Source organism: Delphinapterus leucas, chromosome 6 (genome assembly GCF_059928025.1).
Source record: "Delphinapterus leucas isolate spDelLeu-1000000601 "Yukka" chromosome 6, BTC_Dleu_Yukka2, whole genome shotgun sequence".
Lineage (NCBI taxonomy): Eukaryota > Metazoa > Chordata > Mammalia > Artiodactyla > Monodontidae > Delphinapterus > Delphinapterus leucas.
The window spans coordinates 97,936,195-97,954,434 of NC_143134.1; the positions used below are offsets into that span (position 1 = coordinate 97,936,195).

At 38.0% G+C, this 18,240-nt stretch overlaps 1 protein-coding gene across 2 annotated transcripts in view; it reads left to right on the top strand.

Annotated features, from left to right (window-relative positions):
* Positions 1-18,240, top strand: part of TMEM38B (transmembrane protein 38B) — a 72,668-nt gene that overhangs the window by 17,392 nt on the left and 37,036 nt on the right. For both annotated transcript variants that reach the window (XM_022600224.3, XM_089913495.1), the window contains exon 2: positions 3,495-3,651. In XM_022600224.3, coding sequence (XP_022455932.2) covers positions 3,495-3,651 — 157 coding nt within the window. The remainder of the gene's footprint in view (positions 1-3,494; positions 3,652-18,240) is intronic.

An 18,240-nucleotide genomic window follows, 5' to 3' on the forward strand; every position in this document is an offset into this window, starting at 1 on the left:
TTTATAGTTTCTGCTTTGTGACTTGCCCATTTTTCTGTTGTGTTTGTTGTCTTTTTCTATTGATTTGTTGGAATTTGCCTTATTGGTTAAAAAAATTTTATCCCAGTCTTTTGTTATGTAGAAGTTTTAAATTTTGATGATGTCACACTTGTAAATCTTTTCCTTTATGGCTTTTTTCTGTTCTTAGATTGCTAGATTTTTTAAAGGGGAATGTTGAATTTTTATCAAATGACCTTTTACTTTCTGTCTAAAGGAGTGATCATAATAATTTGTTAGTATAGTACATAATTTTTTTTTTAAAGGTAGCAAATTGTATTCCGAGGTAGGCACTTTTTTTTTTTAACGTGACTTTATTTGGAAAAAATGTCTTTTTTAAAAAAATGTATTTATTTAATTTATTTATTTTTGGCTGTGTTGGGTCCTCATTGCTGCATGGGCTTTCTCCAGTTGCCGTGAGCGGGGACCACTCTTCGTTGTGGTGTGCAGGCTTCTCATTGTGGTGGCTTCTCTTGTGGAGCATGGGCTCTAGGAGCGTGGGCTTAATTGTTGTGGCTCACAGGCTCTAGAGCGCAGGCTCAGTAGTTGTGGCGCACGGGCTTAGTTGCTCTGCGGCATGTGGGATCTTCCCGGACCAGGGCTTGAACCCATGTCCCCTACACTGGCAGGCAGACCCTTAACCACTGTGCCACCAGGGAAGCCCTATAATGAATGATTTTAATGAATTTCTAACTATTGAAACTTCCTTAAATTCTTTGGATAAAATCTACTTGGTTATGATATATTATTCTTTTGAAAAACTAGGTTTCAATTTATTATTGATGTATTTGTGCACTATACTCATAAGTTAGAATGATAATATATCTTCTTCCTCTCTTTTTTCTTCCCTCCCTCCTTTCCCTCCTCCTTTCCTCCCTGACTCTTTCCCTTCCTCCTTCCCCTCTCCTTCTCTCTTCTTTCTTTTCTCTATAATTTTTTATGCTGCAGTTATGTTGTTTATAGACTGATTAAAGTTTTTCTAAACTCTATAATGGTTATATAACATAAAAATGAGTAATCAAAAATTATTTGGTAAATGTTTTGCATAAATTTATCTGGGTCTAGCACCTTTCTTAGGATAGATAGATCTTGGATTACCCTCTAACTTTTTTCCGTGGTTATTTGTATGTTCAAGTTTCTACCTGTTCGTAAGGGAATTTTGCTAATATATCGTTTTTTAGGAAAATTGTCCATTTCAACTATATCTTCACATTTATTAGATTAAATGCATGTTTTCTTATAATAAAAAAACTCTCTAAAATTATTTCCTTTTTTTTTTTGCTTCTAATATTATGTATTATTTTCATTCCTTCCCCTCTCCCCTCCATTTTTCAGACTTGCTGAACAATGTTCTGTTTTATTGGTCTTTTCCAAGAAAAGCTTTGGGTTGGCTTTATTGATTGCCTATCTCTATCTGCCTGTTTTAGCATCTAATTAGTTTCTACTTTCATTTTTACAGTTTGCTTCTATTTCTCTGGCTGGGTTAAAAAAAATTTTTTTTTGTACTTTTTCCTTTAATAATTTCACTTACAGAAGAGTTGCCAGACTAGGTCAAGGAACTTCTATATACTTTACCCAGAATCACCAACTACTGACATTTTGCCCCATTTATTTTATTTTTTTCCCAGCTTTATTGACATATAGTTGACAAAATTATATATATTTAAAGTGTGCAATGTAATGATTTGATATACAAATACATTGTGATTACCACAATCAAGTTAATTAGCACATTCATCACCTCACAGTTACCTTGTGTGTGTGTGCACGTGTGTGTGTGTGTATGTGTGGTGACAACACTTAAAAATCTACTCTCAGCAAATTTTAAGTATATAAGATATTATTATACAGTATTATTATTTTTTTGTTTGTTTTGGGGTTTTTTTTGCGGTACTCGGGCCTCTCACTGTTGTGGCCTCTCCCGTTGCGGAGCACAGGCTCCGGACGCGCAGGCTCAGCGGCCATGGCTCACGGGCCCAGCCGCTTCGCGGCATGTGGGGTCCTCCCGGACCAGGGCACGAACCCGTGTCCCCTGCATCGGCAGGCGGACTCTCAACCATTGCGCCACCAGGGAAGCCCTATACAGTATTATTAACTGCAGTCATTATGCTGTACATCAGATCCCAAGAACTTATTCATCTTATAACTAGAAGTTTGTACTTTACCATTTCTCTGGATGTTTTTGTCTATGCATAGTAGTTTTTCAGAACCACTTGAGTGTGAATTGGAGACATTTTGCCCAGTTACTTCTGATTACTTAAGTGTGTTAATTTTAAGAACCACATTATAGTTATCAAAATCAGGAAGTTTAACAGTGATACAATACTGTAATCAAAGCCACAATCCATATTTAGATTTCATCAGTTGTCCAAAAAGGTCTCTTATAGATGCTCTTTCTCACTTGGGGATATGATTTAGGAAATGCATTGCATTTAGTTGTCTCTTTAATGTCATTTAATCTGGAACATTCCATCAGCCTTTTTTGTGTGTATTCCTTGACCTTGACATTGTTAAAATATAGGCTAGGTGTTTGTTGTTGTTGTTGTTGTTGTTTTATGCTGTACGCGGGCCACTCACTGTTGTGGCCTCTCCCGTTGCGGAGCACTGGCTCCGGACGCGCAGGCTCAGCGGCCATGGCTCACGGGCCCAGCCCCTCCGCGGCACGTGGGATCTTCCTGGACCGGGGCACGAACCCATGTCCCCGGCTTCGGCAGGTGGACTCTCAACCACTGCGCCACCAGGGAAGCCCTGTTGTTGTTTTTTTTCAGAATAATGCTCAATTTGAGTGTGTATAATTAAATTAGTTCAGGTTATACATTTTTGGTAGAAATACTATGGAAGTGATGATGTGGTCTTAGTGCATAATATCAGGAATCACCTGATATTGTTATTTTACAGTGATGTCTGCAAGGTTTGTCCACTGTAAAGTTATTACTTCCCTCTGTAATTAATAAATAATTTGTTAGGAGACATTTGAGATGATGTAAATACCTGTTCCTCATCAGCCTTTCACCTCTGGGTTTATTTTGTTATTCTATTTCAAGCCTGTCATATTGAAATTTTAGTTTATTTATTTCAGGCTTTATTTTCTTACGTACTTAAGATTATAAATTTTTCTTAATGTATCACTTTGACATATTAACCGGCATACTTACAGTAGGGTTGGGAATGAAAGGAGACAGTGGTTGGGGAGATTGTCTTTAATAATGTACTACTAGGAAACTGGCCATAAGATCCTGAACAGAGTATTTTAAAGTTGCCCAAGTCACCCATGTCTTAACAAAATATTTCCAGTGTTGATTTAAAGAACAAAAGATATGTTTTATGATGATCATGATTGTCACACTTATGAGTATGTTCTAGAAAATTATGAAATTAAGTGTGTTTAGTGCCACTGGTACCTCAGGACTTGTTTAATATACAGTATCTCAGATGACATATGTACTTTATCATTTCAGGAGCAGCAGCGATGGCATGGAAGAATCCTCTGTCAAGCTGGTTTACTGCTATGCTCCACTGCTTTGGTGGAGGAATTTTATCTTGTGTACTCCTTGGGGAGCCTCCACTGAGGTTTCTTGCAAACAGCACTAATATATTACTGGCATCTTCAATCTGGTAAGCTGCCATTGTGGTGAATGAACTATGAGACATTTAAAAAAATCTGTAAATTGTTAGTAAATGGAATTTTTTTCTTTAAAAAATATTTTATATTCTTAAAAGTTAATGCATGTGCAAAGGAAGGAACCCAAATAATGCCAAAGGTTTTAAGTGCAAAGTATGTCTCTTTCTCACCCTTCTCCCTTATCCTCTCCCAGAGGTAGGTATTGTTGTCTTATGTATCTTTAGTGGAAGCATTTCAAATATGAAAGGGCATCAAATATTTGACCCCCAACAGTTGATCTTGTGAACCTAACCTATACACATAGTTATACAACGTGATAATCAAGAATGTGACCAACTACACAAAAAGTCCAAGTGATTATGATATTTATGGTAATTGTTTTTGGTATTTGTCATACTCTTTGTTCGATTTTTCAGAGCCTTATGAAATTTAACATTAATTTTATTTTGAATTTAGTTTTGAAGTGAAGAAAAAAATGTTAGTAGGAATTGCTTTGGATTCTTGCAAATTCAGCTTCAGTTATCTTTAAGAGGAATGATACATCAAGTTAAAAAAAAAAAGTGTAATACAAATCAGAGAGCTTTGTTATACCTAAAGCAAAAACCGTGCTTTTGATTAGAAACCATAGCAATGAAATACGTAACATTAGGAGCACTTGAAGTTAATTTTTATTGTGATGATTTTAAATGAATATGTAACCAGTCATAAAAGGGAATATTATAAATAGTAGTAGCAATGGGACACATAGTGGGAACTAGTGGCAGTAGAAACTATTAAGAGTAGAACAATAAATTTGATAGCTAATATTTATTGAGTTATTACCATATGTCAGCTAAATTCTTTATATTCGTTGTCATGTTTAATCACCAGAGTCCAATGAAGTAGCTATTATTATTTCCATTTGAAAAATGAGAAATCTGAGGCATAGAGGAACTTTGCTGAAATTTTCGTATTTAGTAAGTGATTGAGCTAGGACCCAAAACCAGGAAGTTTGACTTTAGAGCCTTGCCACTTAACAGCCACTGTCTCTCATTGATTTGTTTAACCATCTCTTAAAGTATATTCTTCCAGTTGCTATGTGTTTTAAAACATTTTCTCAAGGACTTTTATTTCTATAGCAATATTTTAAAAGGATATTAACATTTTGGAGAATTCTGTTTATGTGTGTAGATGCTTAAACTATATGAAAAGTGGGATATCCAGAATCTGACACTTTTCATCACTTCCACTTCTGCTCCTGTATACTAACTACCACTATTGCTTGGACAGTTGCAGTAGCTTCCTAAGTGTTCTAGCTGCTTCTTTCATTATCCCCCTGAGTCTTTTCTTCACATAGTAGATAAAGTGATTATTTTAAAATGTTAGAACATATTACTCCTATGCTCAATAGTTTCTTATCTTACTATGAGGAAAATTCAAAATTCTTAACGTAGCCTATAAGACCCTATAAAATCTTCCCCTTCCACTCTCTTTGTTGTAATGTCTTTCTCCTGTACGCCTGCTCAGTCTGCGCTAGCCACGTTGGCTTTGCCATTTCTTGAACACAAAGATGTTCTGCCTCAGCGCCTTTGTGCTTGCTCTCTTTTCTCTGTGATGTTCTTTTCCCAGAAGGCTCAGATTTTCTTTTCTTGGAGAGATCTTCTCTGAAAAAAACACCTCCTCTCCCATGACTATCACATCATACTTCTTTTTTTTCCCCTAGATTTATTACTGTATGATGTGTTGTCTGTTTATTTCTTCTCATGTTGGTTTGTCTCACTCCACTAGAATAACAGCCTGTCAGAGAAGGGACTTTGTTTTGTTAACTGTGTGCCAAGTATTGTTCTAAGTTCAGTAAGTACATTGCTAAAGGAACGGACAGCTTGTGTTCTGTTATATGGGAGTTCTATAATTAGTAGCAAGAAATTACAGATCTTGGTTAGTGATACACTAAATGAAATAAAAGTGCTTGTCTGTAAATATATACTTCCTTGGCTGAAACAAAAAGATATGTTAGAAATGGAAAATAAGAAATGCATTTTTATGTAGTGAATTAATAGTATAGTATTTAATTATTTGTTAACTTGAGATCTTTTATTATGCCCATTTTACATAAGAGGAAATTGAGGCCTGAAGAGTTGGTAAATGACAGGGTCTGGATTTCAACTTAGCATGATCTTAACCAAGAAGAGTTTTCATTATGAACAATATGTGTTTTTTAAAAGTTTTAATTAATATTGAGTAGGTACAAAGGAACATTTATAAAAATATGCAGAGTATAAAGAATTATGATATAATAAAAACTTGTATATCCATCATTTAGATTAAGAAAAGAATTGCCACTTACAAAAATATTTTATTAAAAGATGATGACCTGCTTTCTGAGATTTCCTGGGTCTTTTCCCCTTCCCCAGTTTGGTCTGGACCTTCCCCTTCTTTTGTTCTATCCTGCTCGGTTTTGATTCTACATCAGCAGTTTCTTCTTATTATTGGACTTGTTCTAGAAGGGAGCCTGGGTGGATCAGTTTTCAAAGTTCACAGGGACTACATTGGTCCAACCCCTTCAGACGTTATCATGGACCCTTTGTCTCACCTGGTATTGGAAATGTAAGAATCCTTCCAGTTTCAGCTGTTGTTGTTTTCCAGATTGGCCTGCTGTGCCTTCTAGTGAATTCCCATTAGCTATTTTGAAGCTGTTTTGTTCTTAGGTCCATTAGTTGCCACCTTGCTGCTTTCTTCTTCCTGCCAAGCAGTTTAGTTCTATGTATGCTGGTGATTTGCCTTTACCCATTTGCATTTTGGGATTTAAAGGGATACCTTGTCACATAGTTTTGTTGTAAGTGCTATGGATGGGATTTTGGCTTTGCTATCTAGTTGCCCTGTTTTTATGAGGGGATTTGAAGAGATCAAAATCTAGGCAACTACTGCTGCCACCATCTTCCCAGAACAGTTGCCGTTAGTTTTGATGTCCCCATGTGACCCTCCACCCTCAGCCCGATCCCATGTTCTCTCTTCCTTACTCATAGGTAACAATTACCCTTAATTTTGTACCTTTCATTCCTTTAGTTTTCTATGCAGTTCTGACATATATTTTTCTAAATAATATAGTTTTTGAAAATTTTATAAATGGAATCGTATGTATGTATTTTTCAGTGACTTGCTGTTTTTGTTCAGCCTCTGTTCCTGAGATTCAGTCTATTGTGTATGCTTGTAATTTATTACTTTTCACTTCTGTATAGCTTATCAGAATGAATTGTCATCGTATATTCATCCATTTCTCTGTTGACATAGAGTTGTTTCTAGTATCTTGTCTGTTACAGTATTGCTAGGAACATGATGTACATGGGTAAGATTTTCTCTTGATATAGCTTAAGAGTAGATTTACTGAGTTATAGGGAAAGTGATTTATTTTATTTTATTTTATTTTTTATTTTTTTTGCGGTACGCGGGCCTCTCACTGCTGTGGCCTCTCCTGTTGCGGAGCACAGGCTCCAGACGCGCAGGCTCAGCGGCCATGGCTCATGGGCCCAGCTGCTCCGCGGCACGTGGGATCTTCCCGGACCGGGGCACGAACCCGTGTCCCCTGCATCGGCAGGCGGACTCTCAACCACTGTGCAACCAGGGAAGCCCCAGGGAAAGTGATTTGTAAGCTCTACTAGATAATGAGAAATCATTTCCCAAAATGGTTATAATAATTTACATCTCCACTGTATTGCACTTAATCTAAGAACTGGACTTTACCAATAACTTATATATATACTTATATTTCTCTCCCAAATCCCATCTGTCTGCACTTTTTCCACAGTTAACCTCTACCCTGTGTTTATCTTTGTGTTTGTATTTTTTAAAAAGGTGTATATTTTATATATGAATATATAAACAATAGATTTTTTTAGTTTTATTTGTTTTTGGCCCTATTTTAAAATGGGGTATTATGCTCTGTATAGTTCTCTAGGACTTTTTTTCATTCAGCATTATGTTACTAAGATTCATCTGTGTTTTGCTAGTAGCTATAGTACATTCCTTCTCACTGTTGTATAATCTATTAATATTAATAACTGTATTTTATTTATTCTTCTGATGAGCATTTTTATTGATTCTAGTTGTTGGGCATTACAAAACAGCAAGAGCAGCCACTGATGTAGTACAGACACTTTTCCAAGTGCTTTACATTTATTATCTCATTTAACCTCACAAGAAACTGGTGAGGTAGGCTCTCTATTATTTTCATTTAATAAATGAGGAATCTGAGGCAAGATGGGTTAAATAACTTGCCCAAGGAATCACAGATATCTAGTAGCTGGAGCCAGCATTCAAACCTAGGCTACCTAGTCCTTTAGTCTGCACTTATACAGTGTATTGTTTTGGACTTGGGAAATACTGGCATTGTCTTTGTGCTCACAGACCCTTAAATATAAAAAATGATGCTTGCTTAAAGGCATAGTATATTTACTGTTTTCTTTTTCAAGGTTTTAATGTTGAGAACAAATGTGTAATCTTTGCTTCATTTGATTTTAATTTGGGAAATTAAAATGATGTTTGTAATGTACTTTAAACTCTAGCAAGCTAAAAAGTAAGGGAGTATGTGAATGTACTTATTGGCAAGGTCATCTTTAGTACAGTAGCTCATAGTGCTCACATTTGGAGATTAGCACCATCTACTGGCAAAGGGAAACAATAACTTGGTATGTTTAATAGTTTGGAAGACAGTGTACCCTTTCATAGGATTTTTCTTTTTGAAAACTGTTTCTGGGGGGGAATAAATATTTTATAATTTCTCTGTGTATTGATTTTTATGCCCCATTTTGTTTTCCTTTAACTTCCAAGTATCAGTTATATATTGCACATTTGCCTGAGACTGCATTTTTATGAGGAAGAGTACAACAAAAGGTATAGTTTTATAGGTCTGTCATTCTGTAATAGTCTTTTTCAAAGCATATACATAAAATTATTAATTTGTTAGAGTAGTAAGAGCAAGAGCAAAGCTCTTGTATTGGACTAATATGAACTGTATTTAACTTACTGTTCTGTTTTGGCCGAGTTAAGTCATACTGTTTTGGTAGTCAGAGGAGGGAAATTAAGGAAGGGTGAAAACAGTTCTCAGAGACTAACCGTGGGAAGCTCAGCTCTTGGTATTAACCTAAATTCTAATTTCGTCTTTCCTACTTAAACTGGGTTAGCTTTCATTTGTCAGTGAACTCGCATCCTGCTTGGATCCTGTTTTATTTTATTTTATTTTTAACATCTTTATTGGAGTATAATTGATTTACAATGTTGTGTTAGTTGCTGCTGTATGACAAAGTGAATCAGCTGTACGTATACATATGTCCCCATATCTCCTCACTCTTGCCTCTGCCTCCCACCCTCCCTATCGGACCCGTCTAGGTGGTCACAAAGCACCAAGCTGATCTCCCTGTGCTATGCAGCTGCTTCCCACAGGCTATCTCTTGTACGTTTGGTAGTGCATATATGTCAGTGCTACTCTCTCACTTCGTCCCAGCTTACCCTTACCACTCGCCATGTCCTCAAGTCCATTCTCTATGTCTGCGTCTTTATTCCTGTCCTGCCCCCAGGTTCTTCAGAACCATTTTTTTTTAGATTCCATATATATGCGTTAGCATATGGTATTTGTTTTTCTCTTTCTGACTTACTTCACTCTGTATGACAGACTCTAGGTCCATCCACCTCACTACAAATAACTCAATTTCGCTTCTTTTTATGGCTGAGTAATATTCCATTTATATATTGCCACATATTCTTTATCCATTTATCTGTTGATAGGCACATAGATTGCTTCCATGTCCTGGCTGTTGTAAAAAGTGCTGCAGTGAACGTTGTGGTACGTGTCTCTTTTTGAATTATGGTTTTCTCAAGGTATATGCCCAGTAGTAGGATTACTGGGTTGTATGGTAGTTCTATTTTTAGTTTCTTAAGGAACCTGCATACTGTTCTCCATAGTGGCTGTATCAGTTGACATTCCCACCAACAGTGCAAGAGGGTTCCCTTTTCTCCACACCCTCTCCAGCATTTATTGTTTGTAGATTTTTTGATGATAGCCATTCTGACAGGTGTGAGGTGATACCTCATTGTAGTTTTGATTTGCATTTCTCTAATGATTAGTGATGTTGAGCATCATTTCATGTGTTTGTTGGCAATCTGTATATCATCTTTGGAGAAATGTCTATTTATGTCTTCTGCCCATTTTGGGGTTGGGTTACTTGTTGTATTTTTTTTAATTATTATTATTTTTTTGTGGTACGCGGGCCTCTCACTGCTGTGGCCTCTCCCATTGCAGAGCACAGGCTCCGGACGCGCAGGCTCAGCAGCCATGGCTCATGGGCCCAGCCGCTCTGCGACATGTGAGATCTTCCCGGACCAGGGCACGAACCCATGTCCCCTGCGTCGGCAGGTGGACTCTCAACCACTGCACCACCAGGGAAGCCCCGGGTTGCTTGTTTTTTTTGATATTGAGCTGCATGAGCTGCTTGTATATTTTGGAGATTAATCCCTTGTCAGTTGCTTCGTTTGCAAATATTTTTTCCCATTCTGAGGGTTGTCTTTTCATCTTGTTTATGTTTTCCTTTTCTGTGCAAAAGCTTTTAAGTTTCATTAGGTCCCATTTGTTTATTTTTGTTTTTATTTCCATTTCTCTAGGAGGTGGGCCAAAAAAGGATCTTGCTGTGATTTATGTCATAGAGTGTTCTGCCTATGTTTTCCTCTCAGAGTTTTATAGTGTCTGGCCTTACATTTAGGTCTTGAATCCATTTTGAGTTTATTTTTGTGTATGGTGTTAGGGAGTGTTCTAATTTCATTCTCTTACATATAGCTGTCCAGTTTTCCCAGCACCACTTATTGAAGAGGCTGTCTTTTTTCCATTGTATATTCTTGCCTCCTGTATCAAAGATAAGGTAACCGTATGTGCATGGGTTTATCTCTGGGCTTTCTATCCTGTTCCATTGATCTATATTTTTGTTTTTCTGCCAGTACCATTACTGAAGGTACTGTAGGTTTGTAGTATACTCTGAAGTCAGGGAGCCTGATTCCTCCAGCTGCGTTTTTCTTTCTCAACACTGCTTTGGCTATTCAGGGTCTTTTGTGTTTCCATACAAATTGTGAAGTTTTTTGTTATAGTTCTGTAAAAAATGCCATTAGTAGTTTGATAGGGATTGCATTGAATCTGTAGATTGCTTGGGTAGTAGAGTCATTTTCACAATGTTGATTCTTCCATTCCAAGAACATGGTATGTCTCTCCATCTGTTTCTTTCATCAGTGTCTTATAGTTTTCTATATACAGGTTTTTTGTCTCCTTAGGTAGGTTTATTCCTAGGCATTTTATTCTTTTTATTGCAGCAGTAAATGGGAGTGTTTCCTTAATTTCAATTTCAGATTTTTTGTTATTAGTGTATAGGAATGCAAGAGATTTCTGTGCATTAATTTTGTATCCTGCTACTTTATGAACTTCATTGGTTAGCTCTAGTAGTTTTCTGGTGGTATCATTATGATTCTGTATGTATAGTATCATGTCATCTGCAAACAGTGACAGTTTTACTTCTTCTTTTCCAATTTGTATTCCTTTTCTTTCTTTTTCTTCTCTGATTGCTGTGGCTAAAACTTCCAAAACTATGTTGAATAATAGTGGTGAGAGTGGGCAATGTTGTCTTGTTCCTGGTCTTAGTGGAAATGGTTTTAGTTTTTCACCATTGAGATCGATGTTGGCTGTAGGTTTGTCATATATGGCCTTTATTATGTTGAGGTAAGTTCCCTCTATGCCTACCTTCTGGAGGGTTTTTATCATAAATGGGTGTTGAATTTTGTTGAAAGCTTTTTCTGCATCTGTTGAGATGATCATATGGTTTTTCTCCTGCAGTTTGCTAATATGGTGTATCATGTTGATTGATTTGCATATATTGAAGAATCCTTGCATTCCTGGGATAAACCCCACTTGATCATGGTGTATGATCCTTTTAATGTGCTGTTGGATTCTGATTGCTAGTTTTTTGTTGAGGATTTTTGCATCTATGTTCATCAGTGATATTGGCCTGTAGTTTTCTTTTTTTGTGACATCTTTGGTTTTGGTATCAGGTGATGGTGGCCTTGTAGAATGAGTTTGGGAGTGTTCCTGCATCTGCAATATTTTGGAAGAGTTTGAGCAGGATAGGTGTTAGCTCTTCTCTCAATGTTTGATAGAATTTGCATGTGAAGCCTTCTGGTCCTGGGCTTTTGTTTGTTGGAAGATTTTTAATCACAGTTTCAATTTCAGTGCTTGTGACTGGTCTGTTTATATTTTCTATTTCTTCCTGGTTCAGTCTCGGAAGGTTGTGCTTTTCCAAGAGTCTGTCCATTTCTTCCAGGTTGTCCATTTTATTGGCATACAGTTGCTTGTAGTAATCTCTCATGGTCCTTTGTATTTCTGCAGTGTCAGTTGTTACTTCTCCTTTTTCATGTGTAATTTTGTTGATTTGAGTCTTTTCCCTTTTTTCTTGAAGAGTCTGGCTAATGGTTTATCAATTTTATCTTCTCAAAGAACCAGCTTTCAGTTTTACTGATCTTTGCTCTTATGTCCTTCATTTCTTTTTTATTTCTGATCTCATTTTTATGATTTCTTTCCTTCTGCTAACTTTATTTTTTTGTTCTTCTTGCTCTAATTGCTTTAGGTGTAAGGTTAGGTTGTTTATTTAAGATGTTTCTTGCTTCTTGAGGTAGGATTGTATTGCTCTAAGCTCCCTCTTAGAACTGCATTTGCTGCATCCCATAGGTTTTGGGTTGTTGTGTTTTCACTGTCATTTGTTTTTAGGTTTTTTTTGACTTCCTCTGATTTCCTCAGTGATCTCTTGGTTATTTAGTAGTGTATTGTTTAGCCTCCATGTGTTTTTATTTTTTTACAGGATTTTTCCTGTAATTGATATCTAGTCTCATAGCGTTGTGGTCAGAAAAGATACTTGATATGATTTCAGTTTTCTTAAGTTTACCAAGGCTTAATTTGTGAACCAAGATATGATCTATCCTGGAGAATGTTCCATGAGCACTTGAGAAGAAAGCGTATTCTGTTGTTTTTGGATGGAATGTCCTTTAAATATCAATTAAGTCCATCTTGTTTAATGTGTAATTTAAAGCTTGCATTTCCTTATTTATTTTCATTTTGGATGATCTCTCCATTGGTGAAAGTGGGGTGTTAAAGTCCCCTACTATTATTGTGCTACTGTCGATTTCCCCTTTTGTGGCTGTTAGCATTTCCCTTATGTATTGAGGTGCTCCTGTTCTGGGTTCATACGCATTTACAATTGTTATATCTTCTTCTTGGATTGATCCCTTGATCGTTATGTAGTGTCCTTCTTTGTCTGTTTTAATAGTCTTTATTTTAAAGTCTATTTTATCTGATATGAATATCGTTACTCCAGCTTTCTTTTGATTTCCATTTGCATGGAATATCTTTTTCCATCCCCTCACTTTCAGTCTGTATGTGTCCCTAGGTGTGAAGTGGGTCTTTTGTAGACAGCATATATATGCGTCTTGTTTTAGTATCCATTCAGCCAGTCTGTGTCTTGTTTGGAGCATTTAATCCATGTACATTTAAGGTAATTATCTATGTGTGTTCCTATTACCATTTTCTTAAATGTTTTGGGTTTGTTGTTGTAGGTCTTTTCCGTCTCTTGTGTTTTCTGCCTAGAGAAGTTCCTTTAGCATTTGCTGTAAAGCTGGTTTGGTGGTACTTAATTCTGTTAGCTTTTGCTTGTCTGTAAAGTTTTTAATTTCTCCGTTGAATCTGAATGAGATTCTTGCCTGGTAGAGTAATCTTGGTTTTAGGTTTTTCCCTTTCATCACTTTAAATATGTCCTGCCGCTCCCTTCTGGCTTGCAGAGTTTCTGCTGAAAGATCAGCTGTTAACCTTATGGGGATTCCCTTGTATGGTTTTTGTTGCTTTTCCCTTGCTGCTTTTAATATTTTTTCTTTGTATTTAATTTTTGATAGTTTGATTAATATGTGTTTTGGCGTCTTTCTCCTTGGATTTATCCTTTCTGCACTTCCTGGACTTGATTGACTATTTCCTTTCCTATATTAGGGAAGTTTTCAACTATAATCTCTTGAAATATTTTCTCAGACCCTTTCTTTTTCTCTTCTTCTTCTGGGAGCCCTGTAATTCGAATGTTGGTGCGTTTAATGTTGTCCCAGAGGTCTCTGAGACTGTCCTCAATTCTTTTCATTCTTTTTTCTTTATTCTGCTCTGTAGTAGTTATTTCCACTATTTTATCTTCTAGGTCACTTATCCGTTCTTCTCCCTCAGTTATTCTGCTATTGATTCCTTCTAGAGAATTTTAAATTTCATTTATTGTGTTGTTCATCCCTGTTTGTTTGCTCTTTAGTTCTTCTAGGTTCTTGTTAAATGTTTCTTGTATTTTTTCCATTCTATTTCCAAGATTTTGGATCATCTTTACTACCGTTACTCTGAATTCTTTTTCAGGTAGACTGCCTATTTCCTCTTCATTTGTTTGGTCTGGTGGGTTTTTACTTTGCTCCTTCATCTGCTGAGTATTTCTCTGTCTTCTCATTTTGCTTAACTTACTGTGTTTAGGGTCTCCGTTTAGCAGGCTGCGCGTTTGTAGTTGCTGTTGTTTTTGGTGTCTGCCTCCAGTGGGTAAGGTTGGTTCAGTGGGTTGTGTAGGCTTCCTGGTGGAGGGGACTTGTGCCTGTGTTCTGGAGGATGAGGCTGGATTTTGTGTTTCTTGTGTGCAAGACCATGTCCAGTGTTGTGTTTTGGGGTGTCTGTGAACTTATTATGATTTTTGGCAGCCTCTGTGCTGATGGGTGGGGTTGTGTTCCTGTCTTACTAGTTGTTTGGCATAGGGTGTCCAGCACTGGAGCTTGCTGATCTTTGAGTGTAGCCAGGTCTTTGCGTTGAGGTGGAGATCTCTTGGAGAGCTTTTGCTGATTGTTATTACATGGGGCTGGGAGGTCTCTGGTGGTCCAGTGTCCTAAGCTTGGCTCTTCCACCTAAGAGGCTTAGGCCTCACACATGGCCGGAGCACCAAGACCCTAATGCAAGCCTCCCACAGACCTTCCCGAGGGTACCTTGTTTACAAGAAAACGGCAGGAGGAAGGGGCATAGCTGGGACTGCGCATTCTGTGTCAAATCACCAAGCTGAATTCCTGTATCCTGTTTTAGACTAACTTCTGTTATTTAGCACTCTTCTTTGTCATTTTTTTCTCTATGTTAATTACTTAGATTAAGTCACTTAGACTTAAAAATGTATGAGAAATAAATTGCCTTTTCGTTCCATTTCATGTCTGATATGTTCTAGTCCTTCATTTTTTTTTTTTCACCTCCTATGGCATTTGACCCTTTTGAAAGCCCCTCCTGTTTTTTTTGTTTGTTTGTTTTGTTTGGGGTTTTTTGCCGTACGTGGGCCTCTCACTGTTGTGGCCTCTCCCGCTGCGGAGCACAGGCTCTGGAAGCGCCGGCTTAGCGGCCATGGCCCACGGGCCCAGCCGCTCTGCGGCATGTGGGATCTTCCCAGACTGGGGCACGAACCCATGTCCCCTGCATCGGCAGGCGGACTCTCAACCACTGTGCCACCAGGGAAGCCCTAGTCCTTCATTTTTGATATGTTTTCTTTAAGCACTTTTCAAGTTAAAAGTTCCATAGATGTTACAATTTTAGTTAAAGGTGAAATTGTAATCTTTACAGAAGGAGGGACATGATGATTTCTTAATGAGTGTTTGTTGAGTGAGTCATTGATGGAATTTTTAAAAGGTGACTTGTGTTATAGAGCAGGAATGGCTACTTAGAGCACCACTGGTCTGATCTGCTTACTTGTAAGTCTACTGAGCACAATAAACAGTTGTTCTTTTGCCCTGTGGCTATTTAACAATTGAAACAAGAACTGTTTTCTGTTTAAAATATTAGCATATTGTAGATATACTTTAGAAATACAGTAAGTCCCCTACATACAAACGAGTTCAGTTCTGAGAGCTCGTTCTTAAGTGCAACTTGTTTGTAAGTCCAGCAAAGTTAGCCTAGGTACCTAACTAACAATTGGCTATGTAGTACGGTACTGTAATAGGTGTATAATACTTTTCCACAAATAATACATAAAAAACAAACACAAAAGTAAAGAAAACATTTAAAATCTTACAGCACAGTACCTTGAAAAGTACAGTTGTACAGTACAACAGCTGGCATACAGGGGCTGGCATCAATGAACAGGCAAGAAGCATTACTGACTGGAAGAGGGAGAGGAGGTGGGAGATGGCAGAGCTGAAGGATCGTCAGCAACAGGAGACAGAGGGCAAGCCGCAATTCCACTCACGCCTGACGTTGATGGCACAGGTTCTGGTTCCTTGCTGGATTTAATTCTATCTACCCTCTTGAAAAAACGATCCAGTGGTGTCTGGGTAGTCACTCTTTTTTTTTTCTTATCGTAGATGACAGTGTAGCCCTGGATTGCATTCTGAATGGCTGCTGCAACCTTTGCGTACCGTTCTATATTCGGGTCCTGTGCCTCAAAAACTAACAGTGCCTCCTCAAATAAAGAAAATCCCCTTGCCATTTCCTGTATCATGAATCTCTTCAGTTCTTCGGTTACTTCTTCTTCCTCTTGTCCCTTCGTCTTTTCTCTGGGCCTCCAATTGCATCAGGTCTTCAATACTAAGCTCCTCGTGTTGCACAGCAAAGGAGTACATTGAAGTCGTCCTCTTGCAGATCTAGCGCCAGCTATTCGCTGAGGGTCACTAAGTTGCTGAAGACTTCTTTGGACTCCTCATCCACCTTCTCAAATCCACGAAAATCATGAACAAACTGTGGGCAAAGGTTCTTCCAAACCCCAGTCGTGGTGATGGCCATAACCTCATGCCAAACAAAGTTGATATTTTTTATGACCTTGTAGATGTTACAGTCCTTCCAAAAATGTTGCAGGGTTGTTCCTGATCCGTCACTCGCCTTTACTGCCTGATGAAAAGTGTGATGTAAATAATATTTCCTGAAAGTTGGTATAACTCCCTGGTCCATAGGTTGGATGAGCAACATAGTATTTGGTGACAGATGCACTACTTTGAGGTTGGGATGAAAATCATCCATGAATGGGGGGTGGCCCGGAGTACCAAAAGAATGTTGAATGGGATGTCCTTTGCCAAGCAATATTTCTCTACCTCTGGGATAAGGTGCTAGAAAAACCAGTCCTGGAAAATGGCCTGTGTAACTCAGGCTTGGGGTTATTACTCTTCCATACAACAGGAAGAGAGCCTTTGGCTATGTGTTTAAGGATTCTTGGGTTCTCTGAATGATAAACTAAGAGAGGCTTCAGCTGCATATCGCCGGAAGCATTGCCGCCAAACAACAGAGTTAGCCTATACTTTGCTGCTTTATAGCCTGACATCAGCTTTTCCTCCTTACTGATGTAACTTCAGTCTGGCATCCTCTTCCAGTACAGTTCTGTCTCATCCACATTAAACACCTGCTTGGGTAAATATGCACCTTCATCAATAATTTCTTGAAGTGTTTCAGGAGAAATTCTCAAGCGGCTACCGTATCTGCACTTGCTGCCTCGCCACTTAGTTTTACGTTGTGAAGGTTGGCTCTGCCTTAAACTGATGAAACCAGCCATGGCTGGCATTAAAAGGTGTGCCCTCTGGTTCTTTGCCATGTTTCTTCTTCAAGTCTTCATAAAGGCTTTTAGCTTTCTCTTGAATCAGCATTAAGCTGAGCAGGACTCAGCGCTGATGCTGATCCTGCATCCACACACTGAGAAGTTTCTCCATCTCCTCCATCACTTTTCCACGCTTCTTCAATATTATTGTTGACATCACCGGCATAGCAGACTTCGTGTTAACATGATCTTGTCCTTGCTCTTTAGAATCGTGCCGATGGTTGAATGATTCGTGTTAGAAGAACGAGCGACATCTACCATCTTTTCGCCTCACTCCACTCAATTATTTTACTTTTGTTTCCGTCCTTATCGCTTGGCTCTTCTTAGCAGTACCAGCTACATCACTGCTGCTTTTAACACTTGCTCCCGGATATCCGGGGCTTGAAATAAAGATACTGTACTACTGTACTCTATACAGTCCTGTGCAGTAAAGTACACAGAACACAACCACTTGTAGAGGACGTATGCGTGTGACAGTGTATGCCAGACACGTGAACTAACTTATGTGATTGGACATGGGAACGCATGTTCACATCTTTGAAGGTTCACAACTTGAAGGTTCAGATATAGGGGACTTATGTATCTGATTGATGCAATAAAGACTTATTTATTAGAAATAGCAGTAATTATAAATTTTAGACCATATGCCATAATGTCACATAGTTGAATATAAAAAGTCCAGGATTGGGACTTCCCTGGTGGTCCAGTGGTTAAGACTCCGTGCTTCCACTGCAGGGGGCACGGGTTTTATCCCTAGTTGGAGAACTAAGATCCCGCATGCCCCGTGACACAGCCAAAAAAAAAAAAGAAGTCCAAGATTGCTCTTGTGATAGTGTAGCCTTTTAACTCATGTTGAAGATAGTCTTGGTGTAGAGAATGAAAATGGGGTCGTGTGTATTATTTTTGTTTTGTTGTTTTTTTGTTTGAGTATTTTGAGCATTCATTACTGCTAAAGTGAAACCA